Source organism: Galleria mellonella, unplaced genomic scaffold (assembly GCF_026898425.1).
Source record: "Galleria mellonella isolate WM207_F2 unplaced genomic scaffold, CSIRO_AGI_GalMel_v1 utg117, whole genome shotgun sequence".
NCBI classification, from domain to species: Eukaryota; Metazoa; Arthropoda; class Insecta; order Lepidoptera; family Pyralidae; genus Galleria; species Galleria mellonella.
The window spans coordinates 10,273,501-10,297,871 of record NW_026441980.1 but is presented as its reverse complement, the minus strand read 5'-3'; the positions used below and the strand labels follow the sequence as shown (position 1 = coordinate 10,297,871).

General features: G+C 34.2%; 1 protein-coding gene and 1 long non-coding RNA gene across 4 annotated transcripts; one reads left to right on the top strand and one right to left on the bottom strand.

Moving 5' to 3' along the window:
- Nucleotides 1–25: 25 nt before the first annotated feature.
- Nucleotides 26–21,711, bottom strand: LOC113511856 (constitutive coactivator of PPAR-gamma-like protein 1). 3 transcript variants are annotated; one of them, XM_052897641.1, is made up of 20 exons: nucleotides 21,554–21,711; nucleotides 21,018–21,238; nucleotides 13,224–13,402; nucleotides 12,241–12,354; nucleotides 10,730–10,876; nucleotides 10,473–10,634; nucleotides 10,354–10,392; nucleotides 10,077–10,272; nucleotides 9,824–9,930; nucleotides 9,291–9,494; nucleotides 7,927–8,209; nucleotides 6,896–7,055; nucleotides 6,497–6,622; nucleotides 6,301–6,412; nucleotides 5,925–6,149; nucleotides 5,280–5,486; nucleotides 4,044–4,246; nucleotides 3,415–3,503; nucleotides 3,197–3,324; nucleotides 26–3,048 (listed from the first exon to the last, which is right to left on the bottom strand). In XM_052897641.1, exons 2-20 carry the CDS (start codon nucleotides 21,163–21,165, stop codon nucleotides 2,980–2,982), a joined length of 2,898 nt encoding a protein of 965 aa, XP_052753601.1. In that variant the 5' UTR covers nucleotides 21,166–21,238; nucleotides 21,554–21,711; the 3' UTR covers nucleotides 26–2,979. The 3 variants fall into 3 exon arrangements, with proteins under 3 accessions (XP_052753601.1, XP_052753602.1, XP_052753605.1); XM_052897642.1 differs by having other exon boundaries at nucleotides 21,511–21,645; XM_052897645.1 differs by lacking the exon at nucleotides 10,354–10,392.
- On the top strand, nucleotides 11,528–14,154 carry LOC128201254 (uncharacterized). Its single transcript, XR_008253135.1, has 2 exons — nucleotides 11,528–12,156; nucleotides 12,726–14,154. It is a non-coding gene; the product is annotated as an uncharacterized LOC128201254 (long non-coding RNA).
- Nucleotides 21,712–24,371: the final 2,660 nt, after the last annotated feature.

The following is a 24,371-nucleotide window of genomic DNA, read 5'->3' as shown; positions in this document are numbered from 1 at the left end:
GTTTTATTTGAAGACAAATACAACTCTTTACAATTTAAAATTCATCAAATATTTTTTGTGTTCAAAAACTGAAATAGTAATGAACATTTTCAAATTTTTTTATGCAGGTTTACATACTTAAGTTATAAGTGTTTTCAAAAAAGCCACAGTTCCATGTTTGCTACTTCAATTACGAAAAATGTTATGTGTTACATGACAAATATTCTAATATATTTGGATTATATTATGTTGACAATAATTACTATTGCCAGCAAACAAGTTTATAAATTGTAGTAAAGGTATTATTATACTGTTGAATAATCTAAAACTATAGCGCATATTGGATTTAAAAGTAAACATAAATTCTACCTTCTTTAAATCACGACTAACGTAACATTTTAAAAACGTGAAATATAAAAAACATGTATTTTGAATAAGTTTAAACAAAGGCATTTAAAATATATAATCATTATAGAGAATAATGATGTAAATAGTGCCTTTAAATTAAAAGATACGATTTATATACTCAGAAAACATTAACCCCATTGTAAGATTACAATGAATCTTCTGACATTCTTTTATTGTTGATACACATAATTCTTAAACAAATCAAAATACATTGAAGTTAAAACTCTAAACTACACATCGTGTTTATTTTAATAAGCAAGCAATAATATACGTTAAAATGTATAATATAAAGTGCATGTCGAGCTAAGCGACAGCTAGCGAATACTTAGCATTGTGAGTGTTCTCATGCGATGAGAACACTCTGGTATGAGGTGGCGGTCAACTAACGTTGTTGTTAATGACCGCCGCCTTTCTCCACCTGAAGTGGTCGTGTTACGAAGTCAGATGCTTATACTTTATTTGGCAATTAGTCACTGTAAATAGCGCTGCCACGTATGTGTGCAATGCACTCATGTTCTGATCACATTTTGATTCTTAAAATCAATTTTATGTTAATGTAGCAACATAGTTTCTCTATGTTTTGGCCTGGGTATCGTTAAGCGTTCCAAAAATTGTAAAGTCTTCATTTATGTAGTTCCATTCTCGACTGTGTGAACTGTCCAATTACAAAAGAAGGTTCTTGTGTTCGTAATGGAATGTAACTGGTATGCTTATAATTGTGACAGTTTAACCATCAACCGAGTATCTGAGCAAGGTTTGTCTTGATTATTCTCATTAGTCATTCCAGCTAAATTTAAGTATAACAATATAACAAATTTACAAAAATACATATTAATGAAGAACATTCGCCACCATGACTTTCTAAAAATGCATATAAATATATCACTAACAAATCTAAGATTTCCTATCGAAATAATACCCTATAGGATGTAGAAATGTCATTACGCGAATGTTCATCCACTTTTATTAAACGTCTATCGTTAGACTTAAATCTATGAGTTTCAGACTCGTTTCAGGCAGTCCTATAGATTTCAAAGCACCATCAATCATTCAATAAATGCGATTTCTATACTAATTTTACCATCCCTCCCACAATTATATGCTAACATTTGTCGACTCGAATATAATTATCACATTCACAAATACACGACGTTTAATGGGTCGGGTCTAGTCTGTTAAAAATCACTTCAAACATACTCATAGTTCACCATACTCATAATTTAAAACAATGATATACCTATATTATATGTATATTACGAGTCATATAGTGTGTATTAAGACAGTGGTAATAGTATAATTAAAGTGATAAATCCAATAAAATTGTTAAAAACAAGCAAAAATAAAATAATAATGAATCGGGTGATTTTGAACACAAATTATTGCTTTTTAACATCTGCAATTCTTCTAATTCAAAATTTGGGCACGCAAATGTAACTTCATTTTAGAAGTACCTCTTCTAACAGACCGTCTTTAATATTACACACTCAATTCAATCATCAATGCTTAAATAATAGTAAGAAATCCCAAAAACAAGTCTGAAAACATTTGGTTTAATCTATGAGATCAAAAATGTATTATTTCAAATTGTCAGAATTTACCTATGTACTTTGAGAATTACAACCACTTCTAAATGTATGTTGTTTTGTTTGCATATTTCAAATATGAATGTAATAGATCTCATAAACCAAACCAAGCTTAAAAATAAAAATAATAATTTGGTAAATTGTAAATATACTATTTGTAAATAAATAATGTTGACTCAGTACCTTGTATGCTTAAGAATAAAACATATTACATACTAAGTCATCTCACTTTTTAATTAAACATGACTTAACAATCAACATTAATTTATTAATATATATATATATTCTAATTATCACTTGTCCAATAATGGTTGCTGTTAGGTTCTAAACTCTCTAAGAGATACAGTACTATCTCAAGTAGTCGAACCTATCCCTTTGTCTATTTTGATATTTGCCATAGATGTATAAAGATTCATTCAGGACAATATTATATGGGTTTGCCTCATAAGCATATACCAATATATCCAAAGAGTACTTATGTCTTATTAGGGATTATAGAGACGTTGTAATTTGTCTCTGTTGTTTCTTTTTAATATTATTATTAATTGAACACTGAATGTGCCAATTAAAGTAATATAAAATCAGTCTCAAAAATGGGAAGTCTTTTAGATCTTCAGGCACGTATACTTTATGACAGGTGGTAAATACTCACCTTACAGATAATAACTAATCTTTAAATTTAGATTGGTTATGTCTCTGTTTACAAATTTATAATGCAACCCACGTACGTGCTAAAACGATTGTATTCTTTTAATGTCATATGTTATAATTACTGTGTTTTCTCTGAATGCTAGTGAATATTGCACGATAATGCTATTTAATTGGTTATTAACAATTTAAACATCATATTAGAATTGTTTTATAAAGTCACTAGCAACTCAAGAATATTAATCAAATTGTTATAATAAACTTTCCTCAAATAAAAGTAAATTTACGGGCAACATAAATAATTCAGTTCAATACATATAAACTACAAATAAACAAGCGTAAGAGTTACCTTTAGGATAAATTAGTTAGTAACAGGCGCATCACCTTGCCCGATATGTTCCTTTTCAGATATGTGGCTTTGCTCCGCCACCTAAAATATATAGTAATATTATAACTAAATAAAAAAAGTGGAACAATGTATTGCGTGATTACTGATTAAATAAAATCGAGGAAAGCTTGTTGTAGAGTCCTGTGGTTGCTGTTGATAATTTGGCAGTATAAACTTATTCAACTGTCACCTTGTTATTATCAAATAGCTCCAACATTTGAGCGACATTAGCCTTCTGATTAGGGCCTGCTTTCTTCTTCCCTTTACCAACATTCTTCTTCAAATTTTTTGCAGTCTTCGTTTTCTGTTGCTGTGAACCTGTAAATTATTAACAAATAAATTTGTCTAAGCATACTGATAAAAGATAGTGTAAAAAAAAAAAAACAAAAATCAATCAATAAAATATACCATCTGCTTCATTGTCCGCAACCACATTGTCCTCATGTGGACTTCCTTCGTCAACCTGTGACACCATCTCGTCTGGTCTCACAGTTTTACTGTAAAAAATATTACATGATATTATGTATATCTACTGACACATAAAATATAGGGATAGTAGTATGTGCTGCCAATGCAAGCTCTTAAATTATGAATAAAAGAAAGAAAAAGGGTCAGTGTGTTATAGCGACAATAAATTTAAAAGTAAGTTATACATTGGCTTTTGTTAAACATTTTTATTTAATATTTGTGTATATGACAAACATTAATTAAAAATGTATAATAAGTTATATTTGCAGAGGAATAACACCCGAGTCCTCAGGAATGGCAACGCATGGGGGGTATCATGGGCGAAACAGTATGTGTGTGTACTGTTAAGTCCATGGTACTGCTCATGTCTATAGGCGACGGTTACCACTTTCCATCAGGTAGGCCGTCAGCTTGTTCCCCATTCTAAGTCGTATATAAAAAAAAAAAATCATTTCTAGAAAAAATAATACAACTTGATATACAAAAAGATCCTACAGAACTTAAACCTTCTTAGGTGAGAACCGAGAGCGAAGCGAAAGCGGCACGATAATGTTTCCAAGTGTACGTACCCGTTGAGCGTGAGCGTGGCCGGCTTGGCGGGCTCGGCGGAGAGGTCGCGGCGCGGGCGGCGCTGGGTGGCGCGAGGCGCGACGGGCGCGGCGCCCCGCCCGCGGCCGCGCGCCCCGCGACCGCCGCGCGCGCCCCGCGCCCCACGCCATGCGCCGCGCCCGTACGAGTTGCGTGTCGGCGGCGTGTAGCCCACGTAGCTCACCTGTATCGTTCCTTCTATTCTTAATGGCCGAGTAAAACTATCAATTTAATAAGAACCGATGGCCTTGAAACGCATGAACACATATTCATAAGTTGCAGCTCGAAACCATCTCGATCACGTATCGTAATCAGTCCACAGACGCGTCAAATTATAGCACGCCTGTTTTAGTGTCGGGATTAAGAATAGTATCTCCGTCTGCACTATTGGTATATGATGTTGTACCCGTGATAGATAAATAAATGAGGATGAGAGCAGGCCCATTGTAACAAATTTAACTAGAATTAATTGCAATTATTTCCAATGGGAATCTCGTGGAGGATGACCTGATTACCCCATTACTAACAATCCATTTCGATATCACCCATACTAATTGAATGTCTACATTCATTTCAACATTATTAATTGGATAACCAATTTTTTAATATATCTATTATTAAGCCAATACATAGATATTGTAAGTTCAATATATATATACCCATCCCTAGATAGCAACATATGTCACAGCGAGTAATAGTAGACAAATAGGTTATTCTTTTTTAAATATAAGCTTGAAACGAATCTGGGAATATGAACAAAATAAATGAGTGTAATTAATTTTAAGTGAATGTAATTGATTAGAGTTAAATGTGCATACTTTTTACATAATTAAATTTTAAACATTTATCTGTTTAAATGCAATATTATAAAATCATCAGAAAGAAATATATTGTATAAGATTAGGTAAAAAAATATATATATCAAAATTTATCTAAACAAAACCCATGAATTTTAGCAATTCCATATAATTTCAGAACTGTCACATCATGCACACATTAACATGTATGCATGTAGCACACTAATATATTTCCTTATCTCATTTTTTTTATTGTATTTCCCATCTGTTAATATGCGAGTATGTATATAGTCGTTATCATATTTACTATTTCTAAATATGATAATGACAAAACGATAAATGGCAGTTCATTACAATTCATTATAGCCCCAGGATAGGCAATACGTGACAAGCGAGTAGAGACAGTTTGATGCTACCGACCTGCGGATAGCGAGGATGGCGCGTCGGGTAGCTGCCGCCGCCCCACTGCCCGACGACGACGCCGGCGATCTCAAGGCGTGCGGGACGGCCGCGGCCGCGAGCCCAGCCGCCCAGCGAGCCGCCCACCACGCCCGCCACCAGCGGCAGTGGCGGCATCGCGAACTCCACCTCCAGGCCCTCCAGGATTGCCTTACGCATGCGCTCCACCTAGGGCACGTTGTAGCCATGACATTGTTGGGCGTTCATATAGCAAATAGTACACACACTCCTGATCTTCACCAAAGTTTATACAAAAGTCATCTACCTGAATACCTCTATCATCAAGTACTTGAATTACACGGTCTAACTCTTTAAAAATGGTGCAAGGCGTGACGAATACCGTGGTCGTTAATGCATAATGCGATGTCCATTGTGCTGTTTAATTTTATAAGTGATGATTACACCTTTTTCCATTATCCACCATTAGATAGTTTGTGAAGTTAAATAAAAAATTATGGAAGACTCCTTATAGTTTGTAGCAAAAAAAAATGGCACTGTTGCAGGTTACACTGCAGCAATTCACCACAACGGTAATAAAAGAAATCAACTTTCTTTTGTTAAATAATATAGTTACATGTAAATAAATATAAAATAAAGATGGGGTACCTTGACGACGGTGTCTAGATGGTTATCACAGAGCTGCGCGAGATGCTTGCAGTGTGAGGCGCGGTGCAGGTTACGCTGCAGCAGCTTGCCGTCGCAGTAGAGCCAGGGCGCGGCCACCAGCCAGGGTACGGGCGCGCCGCACGCATCGTTGGCCAGCAGTGCCGCCTCTGCACCCGCCATCACTAGCGCCGCCAGCTGCACTCCACGCGAGTTTATCCCGTTCACCTGATACGTCGAATCATATATTAGCATATATATTTTAAAATAAAAACTTTAATAACATGGTTGCAACTATTGATTACTAATACGTTACTAATTTTCTAAATAGTTTTTCTTCTTAATAAAATGAATCTTTTTTATTAAAAAGAAGACTTACGGTCATCTCCTGCAAGTGAAGTGCATTCATGAGATCATTGGAAAAAGCTGTAGCTAAAAAGGCATCTAACTCCTGTCGCCTTAGAATTTGAATTTGTGATGTCATTATGAACCTGCAAACAGTTTACAAGGTTACTTTTTGCAGTTCATATCATCATAAAATTAGTTAATGTAGAATATTTTGATTGTGTTTTTACCTCAATACAGTTGCTAATATAAGCAGATGTTGAGGTACATAAGACGTGTTCAGCATCAGTGGCGTGTCGGAGCGCATGCAAGACAGAAAAGCGCGCATACGCCTACATTTATCATCCTGCGCCGTTCTGTAAAATAGAGAATAAAATAATATAAATAAGAATGTGTATAAAATATTTTTACTAAGGTTTACTAAGGGCTTGCTCAGGGTATTGACAATCTAAATCCGTCTGTCAAAATGTGCAGATCTTCATACAAATATAATTAAAACCTATACATATAAAATTATCGTGTTTGAGCAGTAATTTGATGGGATTCATCAGTGTCATAAAAATATGACTGTAAACCGCTTTGTGGTGAACAGTTAAATAATTGAAACATTTTATAATAACAAAGCTCACCCGAACCAAAGCCTCTGGACTGTTGGTACAGGCCAATCGAGGACCACTCCAGGCACCATCTCAGGGCTCTTGCCAGGATTCACACGAGAATAAATCCATTCAGCTACTTGTACGGTGCAAATACGTTCGTTAGATGCGGAAATACTAGTTGTACCTTCCTCTAAAATAGATAATAAATAATGAAATTAATTATTAGTTATCAATTAATTATTCGGTGAGCCGAAGGGACCCCCGACACCTGCTGAGTAAGAGCCTTTTTAATAACTATAATTTTTTATTCGTTAGTTGCTATAATGACTATCATCTGAATATTATCAATATTCATCATTTCAACTGTTAACTGTCAGTTTTGCTAGTAGTTGCCACGTTAAGCAGGCGGGTTGGCAAACACAGTTAGCCTGTGATGATGTTTTAAAAAGCCGCTGTCCATTCCTCGACCATCAAGCCCCCTCTGTCGCTTCTTATACCACCGAAATATGATCAGTTATAAATTATGCTGATTCAAAACTTATGGATCATAATTGTTTAAACTTACATATTGGGGGGAAAGGGATTGTTAGCAATGGAGACTGAGAATCCCATTGCTAGCAATATACCCAACCAAGTCGACCTCCTTACGGTTCTTCCTGGAAACTATCATGGTTAATTCCTAATGTGCTAACTGGCATCATGATGGGCTAACTGGCCTGTTTTCATTCTCATCTATCACCCTTCACTAGTGCTCCGCCAGCGTATTCCGTTAGCGCAGGCGAGGTTACCATACCATTTTCACCCATAAAAAAAACTTACATATTTAAAAAATTTCATATTAATGTAAAAGTCCTATTCCAATAAATTACTAGAAAAAGTTATTAATCCAAAAAATAATTATAAATAATAAATGTTTGCATTTTCATTAAAATCGATATTTTTGTTTCGTGGTTTTGTTTTATAAATTTAATTTAAATTTTAACAATAAAAAGAAGTAATAGATGGAATATAATAAAAAAGACTTTTTTTCAATGTGTGAACTAATGTTTTCTGCATATTACCTTTGGCTTTTTGGGCCATGAAGCGATGATGATGCATGTTGTATAGAATGGCATAAACATTTTGTCTAATAGGTCTATAAAAATGATGTATAGACGGTATTTCTCGGTGGTTGTCATCTTCCATTAATACATTAAGAGTGATTTGACGGTGCGTGAGAATTGAAAGCATGCTAGGATGCATAAGGCCACGTGCATGCCGCTCTGCACATGTTCGCAACACTTCAGCTGGTGCTGACGGGCAGTTGTCGTCATTTTGAGTTTGCTTATTAACAGCCGACCGGATCTGAAATTGAAATCCGGTTTGAAATGTTAATCTTCAATAGTATAATAAATTACAACTGGTGAATAAACATTAGAATCTAATATTAAAATTTTCATCAAAAAGAATATCTTTTTGGCTCTCTAACCCGTAAAAAGATAAAAATTAATGAGAACATTAGTTTTGTCTATCAGCATTTGTTCCGTTATGGGACTTGTGCTTCAGTTGCTAAACAGCTTTACTAACTCTTTCAGTTTCAAAGGTGGGCTATAGTAGTGAAATTATTATGTATGGTAGCCATAACACATACGCCCTGGAGGTCTAACAACCCCATTGCTGGCACTGTACCCTGTCAGCGTATACCGATAACGCTAAAAAAAACACCTTAGTCCTTAGGGATAACAATGTGTGATACTATGGTGCTGATTATGTATATAGACGTTAGCTTTCACGTTCCATTAAGGTGCATAAAATAATAGGCATAGTTAAATTTTTAGTAAGATTAAATAATTACTGAATGTTACACGATTGTGGAAATAAAATTTTCAATTAATAATTTAAAAATTAGTTTGTCATTTGAATAGTCATTTGGGAAACATGGATACTGTCAATATGTCTCACATATTAAATGTACCACATGAATGAATCGCCGTCCAAAATAATTAAATGAATCAAAATATTAAATATAATTTCTTATTGATATACAAAATAACTTCTGAATCTGGCATTAACACTTGATTTGTATTAATTCCTTTACCATTTATATTCATGCAACGACCTTTATTTGGATATAGAACTAACCGTTACTAGTAGTCTATATAATGTTTTCTACTAGTAATGAATTTCCAACCTTTAGGTCTACACTTGTATTACAAGGTGTTTTACCTCTAATCATCATCATCATCAAGCAATTAAATGTTTAGTTAGTAAAAAAATTTTATGTAAGGAGTCATATTTTAAATAAATTTGTTCATTACATTCATAAGTACTCATGACAGTAATATGAAAGTATTAAAAAAAGACACTAATTAAATAAGGATTCCTGAAAAACATTATCTGGTAAAATGAAAAATGACGGTAATTAATGATTCAGGTACATTCACACCTCTTTCGTAGAAGACTGTTGTTTTTCAGTTTTGCTAGCTTGTTTAGATGGCTGCTGGATGGCAGTGGTGGTGCTCGTGTCTCCGCCGTCGAGAGAAAGTGCGGCTAAACCATGATTCACGTCGATACTCTGCTCTTCAATGCTAAAGTCTGCGTTTATTGATGCATTTGCTGTTGCCAATTTGTAATCTTCCAAGCCTTTTTGCTGTAATTTATCGAGTTTTGAAGATTTTCAACTATCTCAAGTGCTTCGTGTTATAAAATAAAGAAAACTCATAGAGCATAAAAAAGAAAAAAAAAGGATTATCAATTAAATAAAATACTATATATTTAAATTAATGTAAGGAAATTATCAAGTAAAGTTAAAATAATATAATGCACTCTGCACTTATGAAAAATTCATATTTTTATTTAGATCATGCAAAATGATTTTCTTTATTCGCCAATTAGTGCCAATTATGATAATGAAGATGGAAAAGGCGTGGATGACTATTGCAATAACTCTCAATTTATTTTATCAAGAAATGTAAAAACCTCATGTTCAGTTGATTCAGTCGCCAGCTTAGAAGTATCTAAATCACTTGATGTTGACTGTGGACTAATTTCAGGTTTATTCTTTTTATTTGTCTTAGGACGGCGCCCTGAAATATTAAAGCTAATGAGAAATGAGTGACATTTAACAGACTATAAATGCTTTCTGATGTTAATAAGCACAATGAAATATATTGTAAATAAAACTACTCCTGCACAAATTATTTACTAGTTGTATGAATATCAATTTTCTTACCAGATGCAGTTCTGTACTTGAGAAAACCATCTTTGGTACCATTCAAGTAATACTGCACAGCTTGTTTAAGCTTAGCAGCACGCAGATCATTGAGATCTCCAAAGATCTCAATACAAGCAGCATCAATATCTGATGAAGGCAGTTCACGCACAAACTGACACACACTCTTGACTAATGTCTCAGGGGGCACCTGTTGCTATAATGAACAATAGAAATTTTGTAAAAATAAACTTTAAAAAAATATTAAGAAATTGTAAAAACAAATATGTATACATACATTTGTCTTATCCATTGCAGTTAATTGTTCATTTCCAGGCTATTTTAAAAAAAGACTGGGTTAAGCTCTAGTATGGTATTAGAAATTCATTAATTAATTCAAACAAAATTCTTATATACCTTTTTTTGTGTGATTCCCAAGCGTTTGTAGAAATCAGTGAGACTATGTTCGGAAAGTATTGTGCCGCCTAATAGAGCCGCCATAAGACAGAGACGATCTTGTGGGACATCCAGCACTTGTGGCAATTCATGTACCATGTACTCCTTGGTTTCAAGTGACGACTGTATAAACAATAATTAAATATACATGACATGATATACACAAACTTATAAATTTACTTTACATATAACAAAATAAAACAATATATTCAAATTACCCGGTATGTAAGTTTCAACTGAGATGAACTAAAATATCTTGGCGGCTGGAATACTAAATACTCCGCAGAACACCCTATCAAGCCTGCATAAGTTTTTTCACGGCACAAACCAACCACTTCTTGGCAATGATCATCTGAAGATACCATCTAAACAAAACAAAAAAGAAACCATACATACCATATAGAACTGTTAATATTTTGTAATATAACTTCTCTTAATATTACAATACTACTACTACTAAATTAATGTAAGTTTATCTTCTGGTACTAATGCAGGAGACGAGAATAAAAATACCATGATCTACCAGCTGAATATTTAGTACAGAAAGTGATATACCATAATTCTTTATTGTTGTATGGAAATGCATAGAGATACTTTCAAGCTCTGCTTAAAATCTCCACATGATGTGTTATGATTTTAAAACAAAGTTATCTCTATGGCTTATGAGCGATACGAAAAAATAATTTACATTTACTAAAAAGTAGCAGTTCTGATAGTTTTATCTGTCTGGCAGACGTACTTATTTAACATAATTCGTAAATAAAATATATTTACTGTAATTTTACTACTACCTTGACATTTTTTCGTTAAAAGTAACTAACAAAATAAAAATACTTTTATGTTTTACGCAACTTCATAAAATAAGGTCAAATTGTAACCACAGTTTTTTTGGTTGATTTTGAGTAAATATAAATAAGTTTTTGTGATGAAAACAAATAATATATATAATAAAATAAAATTTCGATGAAGTTAGTTCAATTATTTTTCATCATGTTCATAACAAGCAAATAGTCTAATATAAATATTTGGAATTCATTACTCATCTAGCTTTCAGATTTTTAAATGTTACAATATTGATAGATGTTAAATATGTTTGATCTACATTACAGTAGGTATTATTATTTATGTTCGCGACATTATTTGTATATATGTAATCGTAGAGATAATTTATAGTTGTTAAGTCCGTAGTTTTAATCGTTTTTGTATACTGTTATTTTACATAGATTTTACATAGATTTAAGATACCTATAGTGTAAGTTAAATAAAGCATTCTTTGTGTGTTGTTATTATTACCTGCGAATAGAAATAGAAATTGTAAAACAAATAGAAATACGCAAATTGTAATAAATAAATAGACGCTATATGGTACCGTTCTAAAGAGATACGCGTCTCTTTCACTCTCGCCCCGTCCCGCTCGCACAGACTCGCTAACGCGAGTTAGAAATGTTATCGTGCGACCGGGCGGGTATAAAGATAGGCCGCCTCCCGTCGAGCGGCATTCGCTTCCGAGCAGCGACGCACTACACTCGAGAAGAAATAGGACAAGAAGAAAAATACTCTCTTCAGACGGTACCGGAGGCTTCAGAATAGTAATCGCTGCGTTTCACTCCAGCCTGAACCAACGCCCCTACAGTCCACGCTCACCGTACGGCAGTCCATACCGTTCAATTTATTAGAGGAATTTAAGCCAAATAATAGAATTTTAATTTCAAGTAATGTTACTACTCACAATTGGAATATTGAGATAACGTAAGGCTGTTCTTAAACACGAATGTAGACCTGTTGGTGGGACCCACCACACTTTAGGTGGAGGTGTTCCTTTGGTTGCAATATGACGTAGCACCTGAAATAAAAATAATATTAAATGTAATTAATATAAAAGAATAATAATTTTCAAATTAGCATCAGTAACAATATGGCTATCTGGTCTGACTGCACATACTCATATTCTTTCACTATCAAATAGATACACTATATGAATAATGTATCTATTGGAAAAACATAAATATTTAATAAAATAAATTTGTTTTGCTTTGGAATTTTACATATTTTTTGCCATCAAAATCCAAAGTTTTTATGACAGTTAAGGTAAGGAAAGAAAGTAAGGAAATTACAAATATATATATATATATATATATATATATATATATAATATATAAAATGTAATAAAAAACGCCCATGTTAAGAAAACATATATAAAATATATTGTTGCAGGTTCAACGACTCAGCTAAGAAATATCAGCCATTTTAATAATTAAAATTAATAATAGAAATGGTGAAAATTATAAAATTCTTTTTGAAAATTGACAGATAATAAATACCGACGTTGCCACATTTCGCCAAGCTAAAGTTATGAATACTGTTAATTCTAAAAAAGTAATTATTTAAGACTAGCTCCTTAAAGGGTTTTTTCGTAAACATATGTACGCAATGAGCAAAGATAAAGACCTTCTATGCAAGAACATAGAGATGTTCTACGCAAGTTCATAAAATGAAAGCGATAAACTGTATCTAATAATTATTCACTTAACCAATTTCAAATTGGTTTAAAATTTAAATCCATTTAGTTAATTTCTAAAATAAATAGTTAATAGTTACATTTTTTCATCAATATGCACTCCTAATTTAAAAAAAAAAAAAATTCAATATACAGACTACAGTTCAGAATACTATTATATAGACCTACTTATAAATTAAAACATCAATACTAACAAAATTAACTCTCTGTCTGTATGTTGCTTGAACCTGGATCCAGTGTTGTGGGGTTGCTGGAGGTGTGGGATGGGCACCATTAAAGCAAACACATAATGATACTTGGTGCTCAGCAAGAGCCTGTGCTAATGTAGTCAAAAATTGAACGCATCGAGCCCATTGTCCTCCACATGCCCAATCTATAAAAATAAAAAAGGTATTTTAATTGTTTACAAAATAGTCACGATCATTATAATCAGGATTCAAATTTTAAATTGGATTCCATATTGAATAAAATGGGTCTATTATTCATATGATACATTATTTTAGATATTAAACATGCCTGCTTAATACATTAAACGCATCCAAAAGAGCAATCAATCCCTCAAAGTCCATAATAAATTTTCAAAGCCAATATCTTGAGAGGTATGACATATTTTTTTTTTATTTCAATTACAAAAGAATTATACTCTTATTCATATATAGTAAAACCTTATACAAACCTAACCAATTTTGTACTTTTATAATAATAAAAAACCTGTTATTAGCCTTAATATTTTAAATACTAGTATGTAGATCTTAACTGTAACGCCTTTGGTTTCTAATAAATAAAAACCTATTTTAAAGATTACACTGTATTGCCACTTTTTTGAGAAATTAACACAAAAGAGACAAAACAGTTCAATAACTAAAAGAGATTTATAAGAGGTTTGTCGTTTTTATAAGGAGGTATTTAGAATTTTTTTTTTTTGTTGATCACTTTATTTGACTTGTTTCGAAATCTACAAAATACAGATAATTACTTAAAAGGATTAATAATTAAAGCTATGCCATACCTTATACAGTTAAGTAAGTGTACCAAATGTTATCAATATTGTAATAAATATTGTGTATGTCAACCTTCCCCAAATAAATGTAAATAGCATTTTCGTAATAAAAAGTTACATACCTAGTTATGTTTGAATAAATGAATAAACTTGGTCCTGCAAATTTTTGGCAATACAATTTGAAAACTATGACTACTGAATCCAATGAAAGTATATCAGATTAACAAAATTTTATTGCTAAGCCTCACTGTGTCATGAGCTGTCATCCCTCACAGGTGCCTCGCTAGCATATACTGATAGCGCAGACGGGGTTCCATAATCATCTATTTAAAAAAGTGTGAGAATAGAATAAGTATTTTTTTTCTTTATGTATATTGATATGTATATATTTCATAGGATTATCTGATATCCGAAGACGGAGGGGGAGGATACGATAATCCTTAAATCCGGTAACTTATTCTACCACTGGGAGGGTGACTATCCGTTCAATGGCAGTGTCAGGTTCATAGTCCGCAAGTCCCTCGTTAATGAATGAATGAATGATTGAGTATACTTTATTTGCATTATACAATATAGGAAATAAGCAAGGCAATTTACAAACACAACGGTACAATTGTATAAGTACAGTAAGGCGGTCTTATTGCTGAGAGCCATCTTTTCAAGACAACCTTAAGGTAATGGACTAACTGTTGTACAAGTAGGTATGATAGTACTGTATAATAAAAAAAGTATCTTTTGCAAATTAAAAATATTAATATAATGTCTTAAAGATCGAGAGTGTGTCCGCAAGCTGATACACAGAATTACCAAAAGGTATTCGCAAGTGTATGTGCCGACCATGACACAATCCGATGCTGAGGTGGAGGCAATATATGAGGATATTACAAGAGCTATACATTGTTCTAATATTCTATTGAGTATAAGCGAAATTGTATTAGAGGAAGTCCCCATCAATCCCCATCGAATTCGTGTATTCACAGTATTGATGGGGGATTTCAACGCTACACTGGGCACAAGGAAAGAGCATTAGACGATAATAGAGAACTACGGTATAGGGCAGCGAAATCCTAGGGGATAGTTGGCTGGTTTCATGGAGAAGGAAGGACTCTTTATGATGAACTTCCAAAAGCGGCCACAGACACTGAACCTAGGCTAGCCCCAACAGATACACAAAATAGAAATAGACTTCATTATGGCGACTAATTACCATATGTTCAATGATATCCCAGTAATCAACAGATTTAAAACCGGAAGTGATCACCGAATAGTAAGAGGCACATTGACCTGAATATTAGGCTTGAAAGGTTTCGTCTGATGAAGTATACGCTCAGACCTTCGTATGCTCTTATCGAAAACCCCAATGTGTGAAATAATGGACGATATCAACAATAAACTAGTGAAACTGTCTAAGTAGTAGGAGCTAAAATTTGCAAGGCCAATGCTCAAAAATAACCCAAAAACTCTCTGATCGCGCTCTAAATCTTATGAGGAAACGGTGTGCATTATAGTCCCAGTCTTCAACATCTACATTAGAATATAAGCAGCTTAATAGACAAATCTTCAAATGTATACGGCGTGACATACGCCACTTTAATACTACACTCGCGAGCAACCAAATCGACTCGACCCTTGACGGTGTACATATGCACTGATATTACTAAAACGACAAATGTCTATTATAAAATGATATAGCATTCAAAAGCTTAAGATGTAAGCTTTAATTTGATATCATTATTATTAAAATTCATCAATTATTTCTTAAGTAAATGATGTCTGAACGTAAGAGTAGGAAAAATTAGAGTTTAGGAAATGGGCCTAGGTACTGTATTTTGGAAATTAAACAAAAAATGGTAAAAATAGAAAAAAAAAAGAAAAAAATCAATACTTCGTATTGCCCCCTCTAGCCCTTATTACAGCCTGCAGTCTGTTTTTCATTGATCTTATCAATTTTTTGACGTTTTCTTGAGGAATGCCGTCCTACTCCTCTAATGCTGCCTTTAGCTCGTCTACGCTTGAAGGGACTGGATTCCTGGCCTTTTAAGCTCGTCCCATAAGTACTCGATGAGATTCATATCCGGGCCGAGCGCAGGCCAGTCCATCGTGAGTAATTCCACCTCTTCAAGAAACTGCCGAGTGACTCGTGCCGTGTGACAGCGGGCATTGTCGTGCATTAACACGAAGTCTTTGCCGACAAACCCTGCGTAGGGCACAACATGATCGAGTAAGATGTCGGTTATGTTTCGATCAGCTGTTAGCCCGCCTTCTCGGCCGCCCTTAGGTACGAAAACAAACTCAGTTTTTTCCTCTAAGGAAATACCAACCCATATCATGCAGGAACCGCCGCCATACACCACTGTTTCAGCAAAATAGCATTAGGAAAATCGTTCCCCCGGACACCTGTAAACTCGGCCTCTCCTGTCACTCCCATGCAGATACATTCTGCACTCATATGTAAACAGTACCGACCGCCAATGCACAACACTCCAATTGAGATGATTTCGAGTAAATTGAATGCGCGCTTATCGGTGGCCTACAGTCAATTAGGGGTCCGTCGCAGGCCTTTTTGGCGTCAAGTTGGCTTCCTTAAAGCGTCTTCTCACCGTGCATTCGCTTACAGCCACCCCTCGTACACGTCTCAGTTCCTGCTGCATATCAACACCCGTAAGGTGTCGATTGCGCAACGAGGTTAAGACAATTAAGCGGTCGCCTCTCTCTGAAGTGCACCGGTGGCGACTCGTTCTTGATCTCCGATTGAAGGCATTAATCTTTGTATAAACGGGATACAGCAGACTGGCTCAAGTGGAGCTGGGCAACGACTGTTCGCTGGCTTAACCTTGTTGCAACAAGGTAACAACTTGAGCGACTTCTTCTGGTGTGGTATCCATGGTTTCACGAAAACAAGGAATGTAATTTACTGAGATGTGTACCGGTCAACTTGTGATAAGCAACTGATAAGGTAAACCGGATGTGGGCGGGTTTTATAGCGGGGGCAGGTAGCGCAACTCATGTATACCTTATGGAGCAAATTTTCCCTGACGCCCAATTTAAATGCGTCATAAACTCAGCGTTTAAGTTTTTTTAGGGTATTGATGTTAAATGAGAGCATAATTATTTCGAATTACATATCATTTTTATAATTGACATTTGTCGTTTTAGTAAAATCAATGCATATGTGCGCCGTCAAGGGTCGAGTCGATTTGGTTGCTCGCGAGTGTATATACATTGAACAAAATAAAGCTGAATCAAGGCTCCAGTGTTCGCTAAAAATTTTACTATTGGGCGAAGCCAACTGACAAAGTTGAATACCGACACAGGTTATTTAATTTCCGCCATATTTGAGATTTTCAGTGAGATTGAGAAATTCTATGGACAGTTGTATACAACGTGGCACCACCCGAACTAGGTGGCTACCGAAATGGCTTTAGCACCATAGACCACATACATACTACGGCAGATTATACAGAAAATCGAAAAATACGAGGTTTGTCCGGAAAGTACGTATAAAAGTTTTTTAAAAATTTTATTTTACAATTATTCAGGTAAATCAATTTTATCCCCTTCAAAGTACTCCCCCTGTGACATAATGCACTTGTGCCAACGCCGTTTCCACTGTGAGAAGGCTCCTTGAAAGTCCTCTGGTTGTAGGTTTCTCAGCTGCCCCGTCGTAGCTTTTTTTATCTCATTTATGTCCCCCAAATGCCGCCCCCGAAGTACCAATTTGGTTTTTGGGAACAAGAAGAAGTCACACGGGGCCAAATCCGGCGAATAGGGGGGTGTTCGGTCACCGTAATGGAATTTTTACTCAAAAACTCACGGACAACAAGAGAGGTGTGGGCAGGGGCATTGTCGTGGTGAAGAATCCAACGCCCCTCTCGCGCCAATTCTGGACGAACTCGTGCCACACGAGCTTTGAGGCGTCTGAGCACATCGACGTAGAATTTTCCATCAACTGTCTGGCCTGGAGGGACGAATTCTTGATGGACAATCCCCCGAACATCGAAAAAAACAATCAACATTGTCTCGGCCCTCTCTGAATCTTTTTAGCCACTTGTGGACGGTTGGTTCCTTCACAGCATCATCCCCATAAACTGTTCTGAGATCGGCAAAAATTTCACGGCCATTCTTGCCGAGTTTCGAGAGAAACTTGATTACGACGCGCTGCTCTTCAACGGAAGCGGGCTCCATGCCGACGGGGTTTCGTTAAGAGGTAACTTCACAGATGGCGTGACAAGCCAGTTCGCACCGCACGGCGGTCAGACCAGAACTGAAGCATTGTTAGGGACATAAGGAAGGGGTCCTGCGCTTACCTGGCCTCCCCACTCCTCTTTCTCGCATTCCAGAACACTTTTATACGAACTTTCCGGACAGACCTCGTATAATCTGCCACTATGTTTGGCACTTGTGGTCTATGAGAAAGCATTTGAATCGGTCGAAACATCCGATCGGTCGATACTAAAGTCCCTCCACCGGTGCCAGATTGACTATAGGTATATCGAAGTATTGAAGTGTATGTACAGTAAGGCTACTATGTCTATCCGAGTTACGACTATAACGGTTGCGATTGAGAACACTACGCTCGAAGTTGTTGATTAGTATGTATATCTGGGACAAGTTGTCCGAATAGGTAAATCCAACTTCGACCGCGAGGTCAACCGACGAATCCAACTCAGCTAAGCAGCGTTCGGAAACAACACCATATCTTTTCATCCAAAATTACTCAATGTTTGTAGGCGAAGGCCTGTAACCAGAGCGTGTTGCCAATGATGACTTATGGAACCGAAACATGGTCCTACACGATTGCAAAACGTATGCAAAAGCTGGCATACTCAGTGGGCTATAGAGTCTTTGCGTGATAGAATCCGAAACGAGGATATCACAAAAAAAAAACAAAGTAACTGACATAGCCTGAAGGATAAGCAAGCTGAATTGGCAATGGGTTGGTCACATAGCTTAAAGAACAGACAACCGATGGAGAAGAAAGGTCCTTGTGTGGTGATCCCATACAGGCAAATGCAGTGTAGGACGACCCCCCCCCCCCCCCACTAGATAAAGTGACGACCTGAAATGCATTGCAGGGGGACAGTGGACCGTGCCTTATGGCAGTCAATGGGGGAGGCCTGTGTCCAGCAGTGGACAGATAATAGCTGAAATGATGATGATGTATATTTATAGTTGTCGCAATTTATTTATTAATGAATTTTTGACAAAATCCTTTACACAATAATATATGAATAAAATTGTTATAAATATTATAATAAACATTTATTAAAATGTTTTGTATAAATGTGTTAGACCATAAATCTAGCACATAAAGAAGAAATCTAATAATAGATGATTTTGATAATGAACATGATAGTCTCATAAACAATTTACATACATCCCGCAAAGAAATGAATGACACTGATTTTAGATATAAATACCGATTTTGTATTTGTAAAAAATCTATACCCAAAGTTACGTTTTTGCAGAACAAATATAGGGAATTTGTGGTTTTTGCTTAGTAATTAGATATAGAAAAAGTAAAATAATATCTCATGAATGAAAAATACTTATTTGTTTGGAGCATCAGATAAAAATTGCCAAAAATACTGACCCTAATATTAATATTTGGATTTTATGACTGATTTATAGTTTATATAGTTACATAATAAAAAAAATAGTATAATTGGTTCCTATATATTTTATTTTACAGTTATTTTAATATGAAACACCCCAGCATCCCTGTGTACAAATGACCAGGTATACTACCCGGCAATATAGGGTTCCAGGGTTAAACTGTGTTAGAAAAAATAAAATCAGTAATCTCAAAAAACAAAAACTTCAAACCTTTTAATCCTAATCCAGTCTATTTATCTAAGAATAAATAGACATATATATTTAGTATAGACATATTTAGTTTAGTACATATATGTTTTTATCAGGTTATTTATTTAAGTACACACCCATTTATTTGGCATTATCATTGATTTGAACAGTATTTTCATATTTCAGAAGAAGTTAACTAGTAACTACATACTTAAATGAGTAAAGGAAGGTAAGTGAGTATTTATCAATAATCAAAACCGAATCCCAAATTAGTTATTATTCTGTTTAAACAAATATTTTTTAGGAATTAAGCTATTAGTTTATTAAATAATTGTTACTTTGCCTAAGACTTTGTATTTATTTATCTGTATGATACCTCTATTTCTGACATGAAGCAGCTTGGTTTAAGAGGTTGAAATTACTGTGTATGAAGGCATAATACCTAAGCTTTAAGGAATATCAATATGTAAAAGTTAGTTGAGTAAGAGAATACTATGGGCATCACAACATACTTTGTGAAGTTCAACACTTACTCTGTGATGTTACCACTTTCCATCATCAGCTTGTATTTCTAAATTTTATAAAAACTAAATGCCTAGTTTATCAATAAATAAAACTATATTTGCCGTAAGACTTGTTCCACAAAAGACAATGTTTTGATTTGAAAATTAAGCTACTGAACCAATTTTGGTACAACTTCTATTGGACTATTCTGAAAATATATCATTACAGATAAAAAAAAGAATATTGCAAATTGGATTATAAATAAAGCAGTTCCAAGATAACAAAAATTTTATATTTATTATATCAAAACAGCAAATAAAACTGAACAAAACAAATTGAGAACACTCCTCCTCCTCCTCCTTTGAAGTCTATTGAAATCACAAAATTAAAATGCCATAGTACAAGTAATAAGAATTAAAAAAAAAAACAGCTTGTACCAAAATTCAAATAGAAGTTAAGATTTGGCTGTAAAACATAATTTTGATCAGACACTAACTAAAGTTGCCTTTTGAACTAGATCTACATATAAAACTTTTGGATGAGATAAATAAATGAAAATGTTAAAAGTTTAAATATTTATTCTTTAAATAATATGAATGTTTTTAAACTTTATTTACTTAAAATACTATAATTAAATTTACAGTATGCAAATTTGTTTTTTAAATTCATGAAATCTTACCTGAAAAATATCCACCATAGAGACGGTCTAAGCAGCCTTCTGCATCAAGAACTAGACGAAAACCGCCCGCTTGATTTCTAGCGATTCGAAATAGATCAACCCCTACTCCCTCGTTTTCTAAAAATGTTTGTAAATCTTGAATGCCCATGACTAATTAGTTACGATAGCGAAATAGCGACTCGATCGAATGGAACACGTTCGTCTCGACAATGATTGATGGTCTGGAAATCAGAAAAAAACATTAGGCTACCTTCCGATGCCGATTAGGTAGAAGACAGATATATATATATAATGTATTATTGATTACTATTTATAATCTATTAACTAAAAAACTGAAATATTATATCATTTTAAGATCATTATTTTGGTTAAATATAAAATATACAAAGTACCTAACACGTTAAATGAATTCACCGGCATGAATCTCTAGAGTTGCGAAGGTTAATTTTTATATTTATAGACAATAGCCATGAATAGAGAAGTGAGTACTTACTTGGATAAGATTTATTAAATACACAAGAATAAATTTATCATACCTTAGCTAAAAAACCATGCCAACTGCAAATTATGATAGCCTACAGTCGAAAACGGAAGCCATTTGTAATTTTCTCAACCCATTTGCCTCAGATTATTTCATTTCTGCCTTCAGCCTTGCCTACCTTGTCTATGGCAAAGCCAAAGACAAGTTAACCAAGGCCAAAAATAAAACCAGAAAGTTATATAGTTTCTTCTTTTCTTCTTATGCAAATAAAATAAGCACAAAGAGGATGAAAGATATACAATACTATTTTTCTCACCTTGCGGTAGGCTCTAAGCTAAGAACAAGGAAATCTTTAATAGAAAATGTGAATGTAAAAATTTTATTCATTTTGATATGTCAATTATTTGTCATTAACAAATTTTCATTACTAGAATTTTATATTCGACATAGTTTATGTAGAATGTATGCAAGCAAGTTGCACCTGAATTTTGTAGGGTTATACGGCCAATAAAGTGTGGCATATGATGATGAAATTGACTTTTACGGACTAGTCAAAAGGCAGATGTCTATCCCTCTCTAACGCATTAGCATTGTCTTAAATATAACGTATAATACACAATATGTATGCCATCTATTCTATTTCGAAGTTTTTGGGTAAGATCCTAAGAACAAGGAATTACATAGAAGGATAGATAAAATAAAAACTGTGAATCATACCGTTGCCTCCTTCCTTCTCATGCAAATATAATTAGTAAAAAGAGGATGAAAGACACACCATCAGTTGCTATTTTTCTCAATTCATAGCAGGAGAGTGTATAGAAATTGTTTGATATGTCAATTATTTATCAATGACAAATTTTATATTACTAGATTATATATTCGACACAACTTTGTAGAAAATAAAAAAAAAAAAAAATCAGAAAATATGTTAGGTAATAATATCTGAATATGATATATGCAGTTATTAGTTCTAATAGATAATACGATCGTATAACATTTTCTATATACTAGCCTGCTATGAATTGACAATTTTATCACTCCTATGTAATTCCTTGTTCTTAGGGTAAGATAGCCTACAGATTAAAGAACTTATTGATTGTGTTGTTTAAAAAGTGAATTTATCGATATCTATTCTTGTCCATGGATAAAAAAAAAACTAATAAAAATATAATTACGAGCTCGTATTAACACATGTTGTTTTCATTAAGCAATATAAGTATCTATGTTGCGTTTGAGATAGATAATCCTAATTATGTTATTGACACCTTTAAATATTATTCTAATTAAAAGTTTGAAATCAATTAAAATTAATACTTTATGAGTATGAGATATTCATGAGGATTTGATTATTATATGTATGCCACTCTAGTCCTTTCAACTTATCTCGCAACATACATTCAAAATCACACAGTTGTTCAATTTATTAATAATTTTTTTTAGTTTAACCCTCAATATTTTTTCTTTCTGTTTATTGTGTTTTTCCCTGTAATTCAAATGTTACATATTGATATACAGGTTCATAGTATTAGTTTTTGTATACTGGAAGGAACAAAGGTTACCTTAATTTGTTTAATTTAGTAAGTTAACTAACATAATGACGGTATCCGTCATGTATTAGTAGCATTACTCATTTTTTTTTTAATTATTATAACAATTTAAAAGTTGTAACATTTGCATTAATAATAATACAAACGATTAAACAGGTTCCACCATATTATATAATGCACCTAGGACCATATATTTCCAATTAAAAATTATTGTATACCAACGGTAATACACTTACTACTTTTTCAATTGATTAGTTAAATAAGTTGCAATTTCACATGACATACTATATATTTTATAGACTAAGACATAAAAGGAATTAAGGTTTTTTAAAATATGTGCACAATGAGACATTACTGCCCAATGAATATGTGCTCTACAACGTTTTTTCTATTTGTCTCCTAAAGTTTCTTAATCATAAAGTGATCGTCTCGGATGGCGTCTGGTGCATACACTACGACGAAGTGATGCGGTAGCATCTTCGGCCGTAAGATAAGCCTCTTTAATAAGTAGTATTGATGTTAATTGTTAGCATTTTTACTAGTGATAGCGCACTAGGTGATGTTTGATTAGGTGCTGATGTTTCCTCTGAATACGACCCCTGTATTAGTGCAGTTAGAGTATTTGTTCGCGTTTACTCTGAAGATGGTTCCTGAATTTGTAGGGGTGAGGCCTATAATACAGTAGTTGGAACCATATTGGCTTGTGAGTATTGGAATGGGTCTTCGACCATTCTCCCTATTTTAAAAATTTCAACTTCATCAATTGCTCGAGAACGTATATGATTTGCTATTCATATGAACGTTCAAGATTGCTATATATTATTTTTTTACACCATCAGGTATTTGAACTAGGTAGGAATAACGATGAGTATGTTAGTAGCAGGTTGCTAAATTAATTAATTTCTTGTGCGTATATATGGGTCACCACTCTTAAATCCTTTTAAAGGTTGGTCTCCATATAAGTTAGTTTAAATTTTAGTGATTTTCTTATGTCTGTGTGTAGATTATCAAATACACAAGTTAGTTGATGGTCAAACATCGTTTGTGCTGGATATTTGACTATTGTAGGATGTATTACGGTAATTGAACAAAAAAATTCTTAAGCGTTGTTTAAAGTTAGCGCTGTCTTTATTACTTGCCGATGCTTTCACCCACGTCCTGAAGAAAGCGCTGAGAAGGAGCACCGGGGGGTTTTTAGCCGGTAAGAGTCCGGTAGTACCCATATATCTCCCCCGAGGTATGCGGGTCTGCATGAGCATTTCCCCTCGACAAAAAAAGTCTTGAAAGTGCGGATGAGGCACTCTACTAACCTACTGGAGCAAAGGT

Coding starts and splice junctions, on each gene's coding strand:
- LOC113511856 (XM_052897641.1), bottom strand. CDS start 21,165: ATGGGCATTCAAGATTTACAAACATTTTTAGAAAACGAGGGAGTAGGG. Junction 6,150..6,300: donor TTCACTTGCAGGAGATGACC/GTAAGTCTTCTT, acceptor TCGACGTATCAG/GTGAACGGGATAAACTCGCG. Junction 4,247..5,279: donor GCCATCCTCGCTATCCGCAG/GTCGGTAGCATC, acceptor GGAACGATACAG/GTGAGCTACGTGGGCTACAC.